The sequence below is a fragment of the Mycteria americana genome, chromosome 7 (assembly GCF_035582795.1).
Source record: "Mycteria americana isolate JAX WOST 10 ecotype Jacksonville Zoo and Gardens chromosome 7, USCA_MyAme_1.0, whole genome shotgun sequence".
Lineage (NCBI taxonomy): Eukaryota > Metazoa > Chordata > Aves > Ciconiiformes > Ciconiidae > Mycteria > Mycteria americana.
The window spans coordinates 64,165,772-64,178,496 of NC_134371.1; the positions used below are offsets into that span (position 1 = coordinate 64,165,772).

The window sequence follows — 12,725 nt, forward strand, 5'->3', positions numbered from 1 at the left end:
CAGTAACACGGCAAAACCCTGTCTCGCCTTTGCCCCACCTTCACGCCTCACATCAAACCCTCTACAGAGCTTTGGAGGAGGAGTACTGGATGTTTAATGCACGAAATGAGAATCTCCAATCACCTTCAGAACACTTTATTGAGGCAAAAATAGTGTGGTGAGTGCAGACAAAATTTAAAAAAAAGGAAAAGTGCTGTACTGGATTAAGATCAACAGTTCAGTCTCCAGGGAGCATGGAGATGTCTAAGTCCACAGGACATCACTGTCCTTTCTTTTACAAAAAACATGCCCTGTTCTTGCACTTCCCATGTTCTTCAGTGAAAAAATAAATAAAATTACTGTACAGATGGAGAAACAGGCATTGTAATCTGAAAGAGACAAATAACTCCTATGAATATTACAGCTCCTCACAGGCACCAGAGGACACAATAAGGCACATATTTATACCTAAATACTGAGATTCATTACTATCATATTGAATCTTAATAGGCACCTGGGATGAGAAACTTGTTTTGCAGGAGGAAAGCTTCTAAAATTGATCTGCATTATTAGATTGCGTCACAGCTGGTAACTTTTTCTGATAATTTTTGCTAGGCATATTTGGCCTTTTTTTTTTTAATCTAATATAGCTTCTAGTCAGTAAATGCTCTCATCTCCACACACACGCTTACAGCTGGTATACTTGAAGAGGCCTGGCCTCTGCATGTCTATTAGTCTTTTCCTGGACCTGCTCCATGTCTCATCTCTCCAACAGAATTCAAATGTCGTCTGCCGCTGGCAGCACTCCCAGCTTCCAGGAGGCAAAACCTCAAACCATCCCACACCAGGAATGCGGTCTGTAGGGATGGCTCAGGCTCTGAGTCAGCCCTGCTCTGAAAGTACATGGATGTCCCCGTGCACAGAGTTGCTGCTCTGAAACACATTGTCACAAACATCACGGGGAAAAAAATCCAATTTACTTTTAACATTAAATGGAAAGGGAAATAGGAGTATAATGGTTTATTGCTTAAATTTTACTTGTGCAGTACAAATTCTAACTTACACTTTTGGGCTCTTGTAAGGAACTGAGGGGAAAAAACATCTTTGAAATGACCTATGGGACTGAGTAGATTATTTAAATGTGTGTTTCTTTGCCAAGAGTAAACCTCAAAGAAAAGAAAGATAACATGTCTTTGTTCTTCAGAGTCTTTTGCGTTTTTATGGCCATACTTAAAACTTACAACTGGAAGAAAAGTTAATAAATAGTGTATATATAGGTGCCATTGGGCAAAACTGGTCTGTTAAACCCTTTTCTACTCAACCATAGTAATGGGGAAAAGTTTCAAGATGTCTGTGATGATTACAGAAGAAAGTTTAGACTGGATTCTTACCTTATTTACTGACTCTTTGTTATTACTGCTGTTCCATTGTGAGCAGGGATAATAGGTGCAGGAAAATCCAGTTCAGGGGCATCAAAAAAGTATGCCTACATTATTACAGAGGAGAAAAAGATTGTTTAGAGAGAAACAAGCAGTTCTACCTCATCCCAGCTCTTTCCTTCCACACCCACTGTTCACAAGGTACAGAGCACCGAAATGGCAAATTTGGATCTTTTCTGGTTTTATCAGATTAGAAACTAAAATGGTGCTCTAAACTGTACTTTTAAATGTAAGTTAGCAGCTAAGGCCTTTGCAAAAGAGCTGTACTAGAAAGGATTGGATTGCAGATATTTGACTGCTTGCTCTTTTAACTGATGAAGCTCCAGGCAGTCTCCGGTGACAGGAGCCCCACTGAAATGAGCTGCAAGTCTCCTGCTAACACAAGAGTTGTGTTTTGCCTTTGCCTCCCTGCACGCTGATCTGCGGGAACCAAATCTATCTACTCTGGAACCTGGGGTGTTCACTGAAGCCTGGATGATATCATTCTACCTACTGCAACAAAGAGACAAAAACGAATTTAAATTCTCATCAGTATGTATTTCAGTAGCGTTAGGGTCTTCTGTTTTCATACTGCTGATATTTTACTAAGTTCTAGCAGGTTTATGTTTTCATACATAAAACTCATAAGCACGCACTACATATTGAACATTTAATCATTTTAAAGGACTCACTAAGCATAGTATTCACTGGAATAAGCTGCAACTGGATACAATAAAGATTAACGCTTTGCTGATACTATGATGAATTCCAGATAAATTTAAGACTGTTCTGCGAGTGATTTTGTGCTAAAGACATACTAATTATTGAGTTTGTTACTTGCACTGTCAAAGTCAGATTGGTATCAATTTTTGCTATGTTTGAAATCATTGGAACTTTTACTTTGGAGGTTTTTCAGAAGTACTATTTCTTTCTTTATTAAAAAAGATTTTCCAGCAACCAGCCAACCCCTCCTTCCCTGCACCGTAACATCACCAGTCCCAGGTGACAACAGGATAGAGGAAAGGCAAGGCAATGTCATACCAAACAGCCGACAGCCAGCAGGGCATGAAGCAGAACAATGGTCCCCACCGTCGCCAGCGCAATCCTCCGGTTGTCATCTCGGACAGCGGGCCAAAAGGTCATCACCAAAACAGACCCCGAAAGGCACAGGGAGAACATCACCAGGACCCAGCGCACTACTTTTTGTGGAATGATCCATAAAATCTATAAAAGGGAGGAAAATGATTGTTAAAGAGACTGTGAAACGGGGATTCATTTAGGTCACAGAACAACGCATTAAATTTCATCACTTCCAGCCAATTTGTGCACAAATTAACTCATGCCTTATCCGATATGTCTCTGTTATTTCAGGAAAGAATAACAGCAGTGATGAGCTTTACTCCTGGACACGACAAGAGTGTGTCCCCTGAGTTACGGCACTCCCTCCAAGGCCTGCCCCTTGCCAGAGTGGCCCAGGATAGTCCCTGCCAGGGAAACTTGTCCTCGGAGCCACCAGCATTGCCATCCCACACACCAATGTCTGTATCCTGGGGACACACACGTCCCAATTCCTGAAGTTGCCTCAGGCTGCCTGCTAGGCTCGCCAGCAGCACCCTTGCTTGCATTTGCTGCCTCCGGGGAAGTGACCTGTCCTGGGCTTTTCCAGGACCCACAAGACGTCTTTACATTAGACAAGCTTAAACAAAAAGCTTTATTCTAGCCAAACAAAAGGATCAAATGATTTGCCCAGTCCCCAAGACTTTGACTAATATGAACAATATTGTAAGAAATAACAAATTTTCTAAACCGGGATCTTTTTGCAGGGCATGTAACAGAAGTGCACGCTTTAGGCCATACGTACCGCTGTGGGAATGTAAATGAAGAGGGAGTAGCCATATACACACACTATCTCCAGGAATGAGTAGGAGACAATGTTCATGACTTTACTGTTCCTCCACATCAGGAATCCCCAGAGAGCAAGGGGAACAAGCCAAGCGTATGCATAAATCGTTGTTGCTGCTATGGACACTGGAAATATGACAAAAGATTTCACATTCTACATAGAATACCGGCCAGAATCAAACGTGTAGAAGCATTTAGCCTGAAAACTAGAAAGCTACCTTTGAAGGTACTGTCAAAATATAAAGTTTGAATTACTAATAAACTGAGAACTTTACATTTACATCCAGTTTACACCCACTACTTTTACAGCACTTCAAGTTAGTTTAAATGTAAAGACTCCAGAAAGTATTCTCCTACTATTTTCAATTTCTTTATTACACCTGTGTACAAAATTCTATAGATTTCAGTGTGAAAGGAAAAGCCACAGAGGAAAGAAAAACTTAGTTAAAAATAGAAATTCGGCTACTAACAGCTACTGAAAAATGAGAACAGAATGCAGTCATGCTAAAAAATTTGAAAGTGAACACAGACACGAGTGTCAAATCTGAAACTACTGAAGTGACTGGATTCCCAAACGGCAGCATTCTTCCAAGTACACTGTGGATTTTGGAAACAAACAGAAGCCATGTTCCTCGGTGGGGACGGCAGTCTCCTTCAAACTACAAGGACAGGTATAGACAATTGGCTCCTCACTCTGAGTTCTCTGGGGCACGTATCAGTTGAGCATCTTTTGCTTATTTTCGAGTTTGCCAGAAGATAACAACTTCCAGCCCTCGGTAGGCGATACGAGTAATACTCAAATTCAGTCATTTTCTGCCCGAGGCCTGCAGGCTCCTAGGAGGCCATGGATCCAGAAAGGCACCTCAAAAGCACCAGTGACCACTGCTGGGCTTTCGCTCTCTGTACAAGGGGCATTCACGAAGGCTAGAAAAATAACGGCTCTAATTACTCTTCTCTCCCTGTAACTACTTGGTGCTCTGGAGAAGTAGGGTTCTGCAATTACAGCCCACTTTAAGGACTTATTTTGCATCTCTCAAAATTTAAAGAAAGCAATCAGTCAAAAGACTCTGCTAAATCAAAGCTGTGACCTGTTTTTATATTACTTCATTAGTGCATTTAAAAAAAAAAATAAAACAAACCCACACACTCAGGACTGTATTGACTACTTACAAACCTTTTCTGAACTCAGGCACATAGTGGTATGTTGGTTTGCCCAGATGGATAAAGAAGTTTGAGAGATTGCCACTAACAGCAATGGTAAAGACGAGTGTGGCACATATCCAAAAGGGACCTTAAAAAGGAAACAAACAAGTTCAATAACAACTCCTCTGCCCTCTTGGGGTTTTTTGTTTGTTTGTTTGTTTGTTTGTTTAAGGTTAGCAAGTAAAAGGGAATACAAACTCAAAATATTTAGCACAGAAGAGAACTTCTCACCCCTCATACCTACCATAAAGGTCAGGATTGCTGCGGATATACAGCCTTACAAAGTTCTTCCCAGGTACTGGGAAAACCGAACCTTTGATTCTGTCCAGGACCTATGAAAACATACAGATCTGTCTGACTGAAGATGTAAAATGGAAAAATGTCTGGATAAGGCACAGTTCAGACAATAGTTCTCCTCTGGAGTGGGGTATTAACCTGGTAAGTGTCCACATCGAAGAACGTCTGGTAGTACTCAAATGTCCAGAAAGGGGCACTTTTCTTCTGTCCTGCAAGCAGCTGTAGGGGGGGAAAGGCAACATGAAAAACATTACAAGCGTTCAATTTATGCATTACTAGTTCATTTACACAGTAGTTACATTATTTCTGCATGTGGATAGAAAACAAACTTAACAGGGTGGCACTTACTATGAATTATTTAATGGTTTCCCTTTCCCCCTCCAATATTTGTTAGCAACAGCTAGTCTCTTATCTTCCTGCCAGCAGAACAGCAGCCTGGTATTCTAAGGGAGCAGCCAGATACCACCTTGCACCACATCATTTATAACACGTGCCTTAATCGGCATCACAAGTTCCCTTGCCATCGCTGATGGCGGCATTAGCTGAGCCTTCAGACAAGCCCTGGCCGTTTCAGTTTCCCGCTTTCCTGCCAGAGTCCCCAACCCCACAGCAGAACTGACAGAAACAAACACGGTGCTGGGTTTTCAGCTGCTGCTGCGCTCATCTCCCTGGCATATTTGCTTAGCTTAAATCACCATCAGTTCAATTTCCTAGGCTGCAAACCACAACAGCTGAAGAGCCAACGCACATTTGCTTCTGCCAACTCTGCTATCGAGAAAGTAACCTGCGACAGAGAAGAAACGAGTTTTAAGTCACCCAGCATGAATCGCTGGTATCCTCTAGAAATATCTCAGTGTTGTCAGCACCGTTTGTATATGTGCCGATGGAGGCACTGTAGGTGTAAGAGCATTACCTCTGTTTTATCGGAGTCATCGGTCCCCAGTAATTCATCATCCTCTTCTCTCCCTGGCTCTTGCAGACGGCTGTGCCGATTCTTGGGGATTTCACCTGGCTCATCAATGCTTATTGTGGTAGCATCAGGATTTGCTGCAAGCAAATTAGCTGCATCGTCAAATTCTGCAAATAAGTACATTACAAGAGAGGCAATGATCAAGCTACCAAAATTTTTGGGTTTGTGGCTCAAAAAGCTACATGAAGACCCCTACGCAGCCCAAGAAAGGATACATCGCTAGTTTAGGCATGTCAGACACCATCTGCTTCTTGAAGCCCAAGCTGACACGGATCAAGCTGACATTTACTTAGTTAACAAAGTGCGAGGCCTTTCCTGCTAATCTGCCTTGTGTGATAAACGAGTGGCACTGAAGCCTGCCCTTCTTTCCTGCGATCAGCCCCAGTCTGAGACTCAGCAGGTCTCTGCAAGGGCAGGGGGCAGCTGCCTCTCGGAAGAGACCGTAGAAATGGGTAATTTTAATCCTCTCCAAAAATTAGTTTTTTCAGACCTGAATTTATTTATCAATAGATATGCTTAAGCAAGTCTGAAACTACAGTCCATTCCAGATTACGGAGCGCTCTGCCCGTTTTCAGCTTTAACTTTCCGTCACAAGGGGTTTCAGTGAACACAGGTAACGCTTCTTATCTCACCGACAGCACAACCTTATCTCAGAAAACCGCAGGTATTCCTGGCACTACTGGCAAAACTTCAGGGAAGCTTTTATTCAGAGGAACCCAAAGCAAAGCTCAGAAACGCTTCCAAGCCTCCCGGAGTTTGACCGCTCCGTCAGCTAGGCCCCAAACCTCGCGTTTACCTTGAAATTTGAGGTCATCCACCGTCGCCATTCATCCGCCGGGTTGAGGAACAGGTCCCCGCGGCCTCGACCTTCCTGAAAGGCAGGCGGCAGCGCTCAGCCCGTCCCCGTCCCGCCGTGCCAGTCCCCGCTGCCGTTCGCGTCCCCTGACGCTGCCCCGTCTGTGCCACCCCTCTCACCCTGCCCAGGGCTGGCCGCGGCCCCGGTGCAGGACCGGGGAAGCCCCGCACCTCCGGGCTCCGCAGCCCAACCGCTCCCGGCAGCGGCCGCTCCACTCCCTTAAAGGGGCAGCAGGCGCTGCGCGGCGACAGCCAATCAGCAGCCCCGCTGCCCTCCTCTCCTCCCCCGCCTCTCCGGCTCGACAGAAACATACCGGCGACCCTCGCTGCGCCGGCCAATCAGAGCCCGCGCCGTGCTTCCTCTTCCGTCTCCGCCCGCCCCCTTAAAGAGCCCGCGGCGGCCCCGCGGCTGCTTCGCCCCGGCGGCCGCACCCGGCTGGGCAGGCGTTACAGGAACGGGGCCCGGTACAACACGCTGTACTTGTGCGTGTTAGAGACGTATATACACACGCACACGTGCTCTACACATAGTTACATGTTTCTATATTCTATTATAAATGTATATTCTATATTGTGATAATTTCTATTTTTACATATATTGGCGTATATATATTTTGGGGATATCCTTCCAGCCCCACAGTGACAAATACCAGCGTGCAGCGGAGCATCGAAGGAGGCAGAGTTGTAGGAACAGGACAGCGTTTGCACAGCAAATGCAAAAATGCAAATGGCTGCACCGATCCAAGGCCCCGAGCATCGACATGGATGGTCCTGTGTGAACCTCCCAGAGCTCCGCGCCCTGTGCGCGCAGGGTCTAAACACGTAACCGCTGGCAGGATCAGACCCTCACATACTGCTAACGTAATTCTTACTGTAGACTGTGGTTCTGGGAAAACATCCTGATTCAGCTCCTCTCATTAGTAAAATACACGATGTATTTGTGGATAAGCCTTACAACTGTGCAGGTAGCACTAAAAATCTATCCGTCGCTGTAATTAATGCCTTTGGTGCAGATTGAGATAGCGCAGCTGATGGGCTCCTCACTCACGCAGACGCTGAGTCCACGGAGAGGCGACGGGGTGCAAGGCAAGGCAGAAATTTGGCCAAACACGTCAATGTTTTTCCTCCCCCTCGCCCTCTACCTTTGCCCCTGCCGCCGCGCTGCACTCCCGTGGGAAGCGGTCAGACCTCTTCCACCACAATGCTGGGAGTCAGGGTATTCCTACAAAAAATCCTGATTCTTCTGCATGTTACTACATGTGTTGCTGTTGGCAAAACACTGATGATACTGTTCCCCAACGCCATGAAAAGATACATCCTAAAACAGGGCGAAAAGAGCAGAATGAATGAGAATCCAAAGTTCAGCTACGAAAACTGGGGTCCGACTTTTTTCAGCTTCAAGTATTTGCTCTTTGTGCTGAAGGTGAAGTGGAAGAGGCTGGAGGATGAAGCCTATGAGGGACATCCTGCTCCCAACACGCCGGTGGTGACTTTCAACGGGGAAGTTTGTCACCTCTTTGATTTCATGCAAGGTCAGTAAATCAGCCGCGTAGATGGGTTTCGTTTGCTAAGACAGTAAACGAGAAGAGGCTGCGGAGGGAATAGGGACAGGCAGCTGGTGTGACAGTGCCCGCACAGCAGACCAGACTAACAGCACTCATTTGACGGAAAAGACGCAGCACGTTCATGCCAGCTGACTGCCTCTTGATTTTCAAAAATAACCTGTATTTATAATCCTGGCTACAATATCCCTTCACGCCAGTAAGGTAATGAACCTCTTGCAAAAGCTGGCTGTGCCTGGAAATACCTTTCCACTGAAAGCCAAGATAATAATTCATTTTAGGGAGAGAAGACCCAGAATCAGAGTTCATGAGCATTGGCTGTCATTCCCCATACGTACAGAAAGTCCCACACCAGCTCCCTTAGCCAGCCTGAAGCCTAGAAAGCACGTGGTGTTTTTTTCCAGATTCAAAATAGCTAGAAATAAAGCAGAAGAAAAAGTAGCTGCTTTGTACTTTGTCCTCTGCCTCCCACTGGGATCTCTGTAGAATGTGGAATTAATCATTAAGCTGCAGTCTTGATCCCCATGGGAGGGATTACATCCTTCTCTAACTCTGGTTTTCTAATTAGCTATATAGATATATATATTTATGTAGAAAACAGGCTGCAAATTTGGAAAAGAGATACGCAATATCTACAGGAAGGTACCCCCTTTAGTAGATTCTTTAGGACGTGGATCTATGTTAGCAGTTTTTGAAGTTAAGCCCAGCCAGAAGGAAGATCTTGAACAAATTTCTGATAATTTAGCATGACCATAGACTAAAAGAGGTTCTCAAAAACCCTGCAAGTTCTCTTAAATTGAAGCCTTGCAATCCATTAAAGGGATGCTAACACCTGTGGGCACATACCATGTTAATTTGTAAGCAACTGCACAAACACTTTTGCCAGTGGTTTGTGTAACATTAGTTTAATAAATAATAATATATAACTGGAGTTCTGTTTGGACAGGAAATTGCAGAAATACATTGAAAGCATGAAAGCTTGTGATGCATGACTGCAAAATCTGCAGCTGCCACTCAGCTCAGCTAGAACTGACACCTCTGGAAAAAAAAAAAAAAAAAAGACACGTCCAATAGGTTCATGAAACAACACCAAGACATCTCTGGATCCCTGTCCTTTGAAAAACCTTGCAGATGATCATGTTTAGTATTTTTGAAGTTCCTTCGTACTAAGGCTGTCGGGAGGCTGTGATGTGCTACATGCTGTATACCCATTTTAGATCAGTTCCCTATCCCAAAATGTTGGTAACTTGAGAATTGGCTCTTGTGATGAGGACACGAGAGAAGCCACATGAGCGCACGGTGCCTTCTGCCTTCACAAAGGAAAGGGTCCCCCTCGGTTAAGCTCATCGCTGGATCCGGCACAAGTCAGAGCCAGGCTAGGGCACAGAAAGCCTCGTTACGCCTGTTTTGCATAGATGCAAATGTTCTGCTGCCGATTTTAATGGCCTAAGAAGAAAGTTATGGGGTAGGCGACTTACCTACTGCTGCCCAGGGAACTGCGGCAGAGGCTCAATTCAGTGCATTAATTTAATTCTGTCCTTCCTTCCACCACTGATTTAACAACAAACTGTCCCTTTTTTTTCCCCAGATAACCGACCTTTAATCCTGAATTTTGGAAGTTGCACCTGACCTTCGTTTATGTTAAAATTTGATGAGTTCAACAAGCTCATCAAAGATTTCAGCTCAATAGCAGATTTCCTTATCATCTACATCGAAGAAGCTCACGCAGTAGGTACAGTACAAACGTCGCAGTAATGCCTGCCAAAACTTCAGACACGTTATCATTCCCTTTAGGAAGAAAAGTATGTTAGCAAAGGAGGGAACTGCAAATGGGAAAAAAAATCTTCCTCAAATCAAAAGTGGCAACACCAAATCTAGGCACCAGTTTGTGTCCCTAATTCTCCAAAGAATTTACTCACACACCTGACTTTATACCAAGGTACTCCTGCTGAAGACGCTCATCTCTGTGAAGGTGAAGCACATAGTTTTATCTTGACAAAACTTCCTCTCAGTGTTAGTACAGCTCCTTTTGGAAGGGGAAAAAAAAAAAAAAAGGCATTTCATAGAACAAAGCTTAAGTGTACAATGCCGGCATGTTACGTCTTTTAAAAAAAAATAATTAATTTTTAACATGGCTCAAGAACAGGATGCAGACTCTAATATGAAAAATTTAGCAAACAAACTATACACACTCTTTTATCTACACTGGACTCTAAGTAACACATTGGCACTGATTTTATCCCAGGGTTAAGGTGGTTTTCTAAAATGTAACATTTACAGTTTTCAAGTTTTCTAACAATACATCACTTTCAGTAGTTGAGAAATAGATAATAACTAAGTCAGTCATCAAAACCTTTTACTAGTTTTTACTTTACCAAGAAGAGTTGTGTGCAAATGTGTGTTTGCATATTTCTGAAAAAGGAAGGTGCGGCCTGGCTCAAATGTTTCACTTCTCACAGATCTGAAATTTTGTTTTACAGACTTAATGAGCAGAATCAAGCAGAATGAACAGTACTATTGTTGCAACTGTGCTAAATGAACGGGTATCAACTGATAGCACTACTTACCATTTTAAAATCCCCTCTGTGCCAATAATTTTGACAAACCTTACCCAAATAGGATATATATCCCCCACCTGAAACCTGAAATCTTTCTAGGTGTGGGAAAATTTCAGCTAAAAGACATGAAATATTTCCGAATCCAGGGCAAGGGGAAAATACAGTTTGATGAAATTAACGGAAAAAAAAAATAGATCTTGGAACCATTTATTTGAAAAGCTCTAGTGCTCTCATACTCTGAGGGGGGACTTTCATTTCATGGCAAGTTTTGGTGTTAGGAGTAAATTGCAGTACTCTTAACACAGTTTTGGGATATGACACACAGTACATCTCCACCCTTAACACCTATTCAAAATGTTCCTTGCTAAACCCCTTTCTCCTTTGTTTTAGATGGATGGGCTTTTAAAAACAATATTGTTATTAAAAATCACAGAAGCCTTGAAGATCGAAAAACTGCAGCACAATTTCTTCAGAAAAATAATCCTTTATGTCCAGTGGTTTTAGACACTATGGAAAACCTGAGTAGTTCAAAATATGCTGCACTGCCAGAACGACTGTATCTACTTCAAGGAGGGAAGGTCATCTACAAGGTAAAAAACATCAACAATAATAATGAGCACAATATATTGAGATTTTTAAATTTCAAAAGAATTTGAGAATGCTTTACATTTAACAGTCAGTATTTCATTCTGTTTGAGAGCTAAAAATTTCACAATTCCCTGTAACTGTGGAGAGAAAAGGATTTTTGCAGCAAAACCAGTCTGGGCCTTTATAATGTACATATTTGATGTACATCTCAGTCTTGCTCAAATATTTACCTTTTGGCTCATTAGGAAACCTAGGTACATCTAAGCTGCGAGATCCAGGAACGCTTTCCAGCTCCCGGATCCAGATGTTGGCCCTGTCCCAGTTACACAGCAGGGCGTAACCTGTGTATACACCATCTCCCATGCAATGGCTGTCGTGCAAAGGAAGCCCAAGCACACCTGCACAGTTCTGGTGCAACTGCTGTGCTCTAAAGGACTTCTGCTTTGTCTACTGGAGCATCACTGTATAATTTTATTGCCTTTGCAGGGAGGAGTGGGGCCTTGGAATTATCACCCCCAGGAAATACGCGCTATCCTGGAAAAACTGAAATAGAAGAGGACTTCAGAGTAAAGACTATCTGGATAAAAAAGCTCAATGACTAAGTTTTCATAGACATAAGAAGAAAAAATAATAATTTAAAAATAACAATAGAGACAACAAGAAAAGAATAATCTATGTGTATCTAAAGAGCATCTGTAATGTGGTTCATTATGTGTTTGTATAGAGGTTTTCACATCTCATCGCTACAACCCTAACTACTGCACTGTAGTATCTTACTACGCTTGTACCGCATGCAGTAATGAATAGTAGTTGGGTCCACTGAGCTGTCAGGACTGGATACCAACATTTACGTTTGTAAGAAATATCGTGCAGGATAAACTTCAGGGGTGGTGACATTTGCAAAAGTCGACTGGCATGCAAAACAACTTATTTCACCTTATTAAGATTCTCTTTCTCTTGTATACATACAATTTTCCTAGATGTTCACTTTCACTGATTTCAGAAGGCTTCCGAATAAGACAATCTCTATCAACATTTGTTTCTATTAATATTTGTTATGACAGTCATAGCATAAAGCACAGACGGCTGTGACCTGAATGTAGAAAATATTTATAGAAACAAGGGATTGATCTGCAATTATTAAAAAAAAAAAAAAAAAAAATCTATCAGAGCACTTCATATGGCTTCATATTATTTCCCTCCCCACCCTGCCCCTCTCCCCCCCGGGTTATTTCTAAGCATTAGCAGATGTTTATATTCATCTTATTAATCTTGAACAGTTTGAGTTGATGAGAAAGTTACCAGTTTAAGAACTTTTGAAGGACTTGTTTGACAGGAGTCAAACCTCCTGTAATAAAGTAATACCTCCCATTTAAGTATTTCACACTTTTTT

General features: G+C 42.9%; 2 protein-coding genes across 3 annotated transcripts; one reads left to right on the top strand and one right to left on the bottom strand.

The window, feature by feature from the left end:
* Positions 1-223: 223 nt before the first annotated feature.
* YIPF1 (Yip1 domain family member 1) lies at positions 224-6,863 on the bottom strand. Of its 2 annotated transcripts, none has more exons than XM_075508803.1 (9): positions 6,566-6,863; positions 5,713-5,846; positions 4,938-5,018; positions 4,747-4,834; positions 4,474-4,590; positions 3,259-3,425; positions 2,439-2,621; positions 1,371-1,465; positions 224-368 (listed from the first exon to the last, which is right to left on the bottom strand). In XM_075508803.1, exons 1-8 carry the CDS (start codon positions 6,594-6,596, stop codon positions 1,376-1,378), a joined length of 891 nt encoding a protein of 296 aa, XP_075364918.1. In that variant the 5' UTR covers positions 6,597-6,863; the 3' UTR covers positions 224-368; positions 1,371-1,375. The 2 variants fall into 2 exon arrangements, with proteins under 2 accessions (XP_075364918.1, XP_075364917.1); XM_075508802.1 differs by having other exon boundaries at positions 5,713-5,876; positions 6,566-6,862.
* Positions 6,864-7,825: 962 nt separating this feature from the next.
* DIO1 (iodothyronine deiodinase 1) lies at positions 7,826-12,693 on the top strand. The gene is made up of 4 exons (XM_075508805.1): positions 7,826-8,156; positions 9,775-9,918; positions 11,135-11,334; positions 11,819-12,693. The coding sequence occupies exons 1-4, from the start codon at positions 7,826-7,828 to the stop codon at positions 11,882-11,884; spliced, it is 741 nt and encodes a 246-aa protein (XP_075364920.1). The 3' UTR covers positions 11,885-12,693.
* The last annotated feature ends 32 nt before the right edge of the window (positions 12,694-12,725 follow it).

Bases quoted from the DNA above. Each gene is read 5' to 3' on its own strand.
- YIPF1 (XM_075508802.1), bottom strand. From the start codon at position 6,596: ATGGCGACGGTGGATGACCTCAAATTTCAAG. The intron at 4,591-4,746 runs GTAGGTATGAGG...TTCCTTTTTAAG, and splicing joins CAGCAATCCTGACCTTTATG to GTCCCTTTTGGATATGTGCC. The intron at 1,466-2,438 runs GTATGACATTGC...GTAATAATGTAG, and splicing joins TGCTGGCTGTCGGCTGTTTG to GCATACTTTTTTGATGCCCC.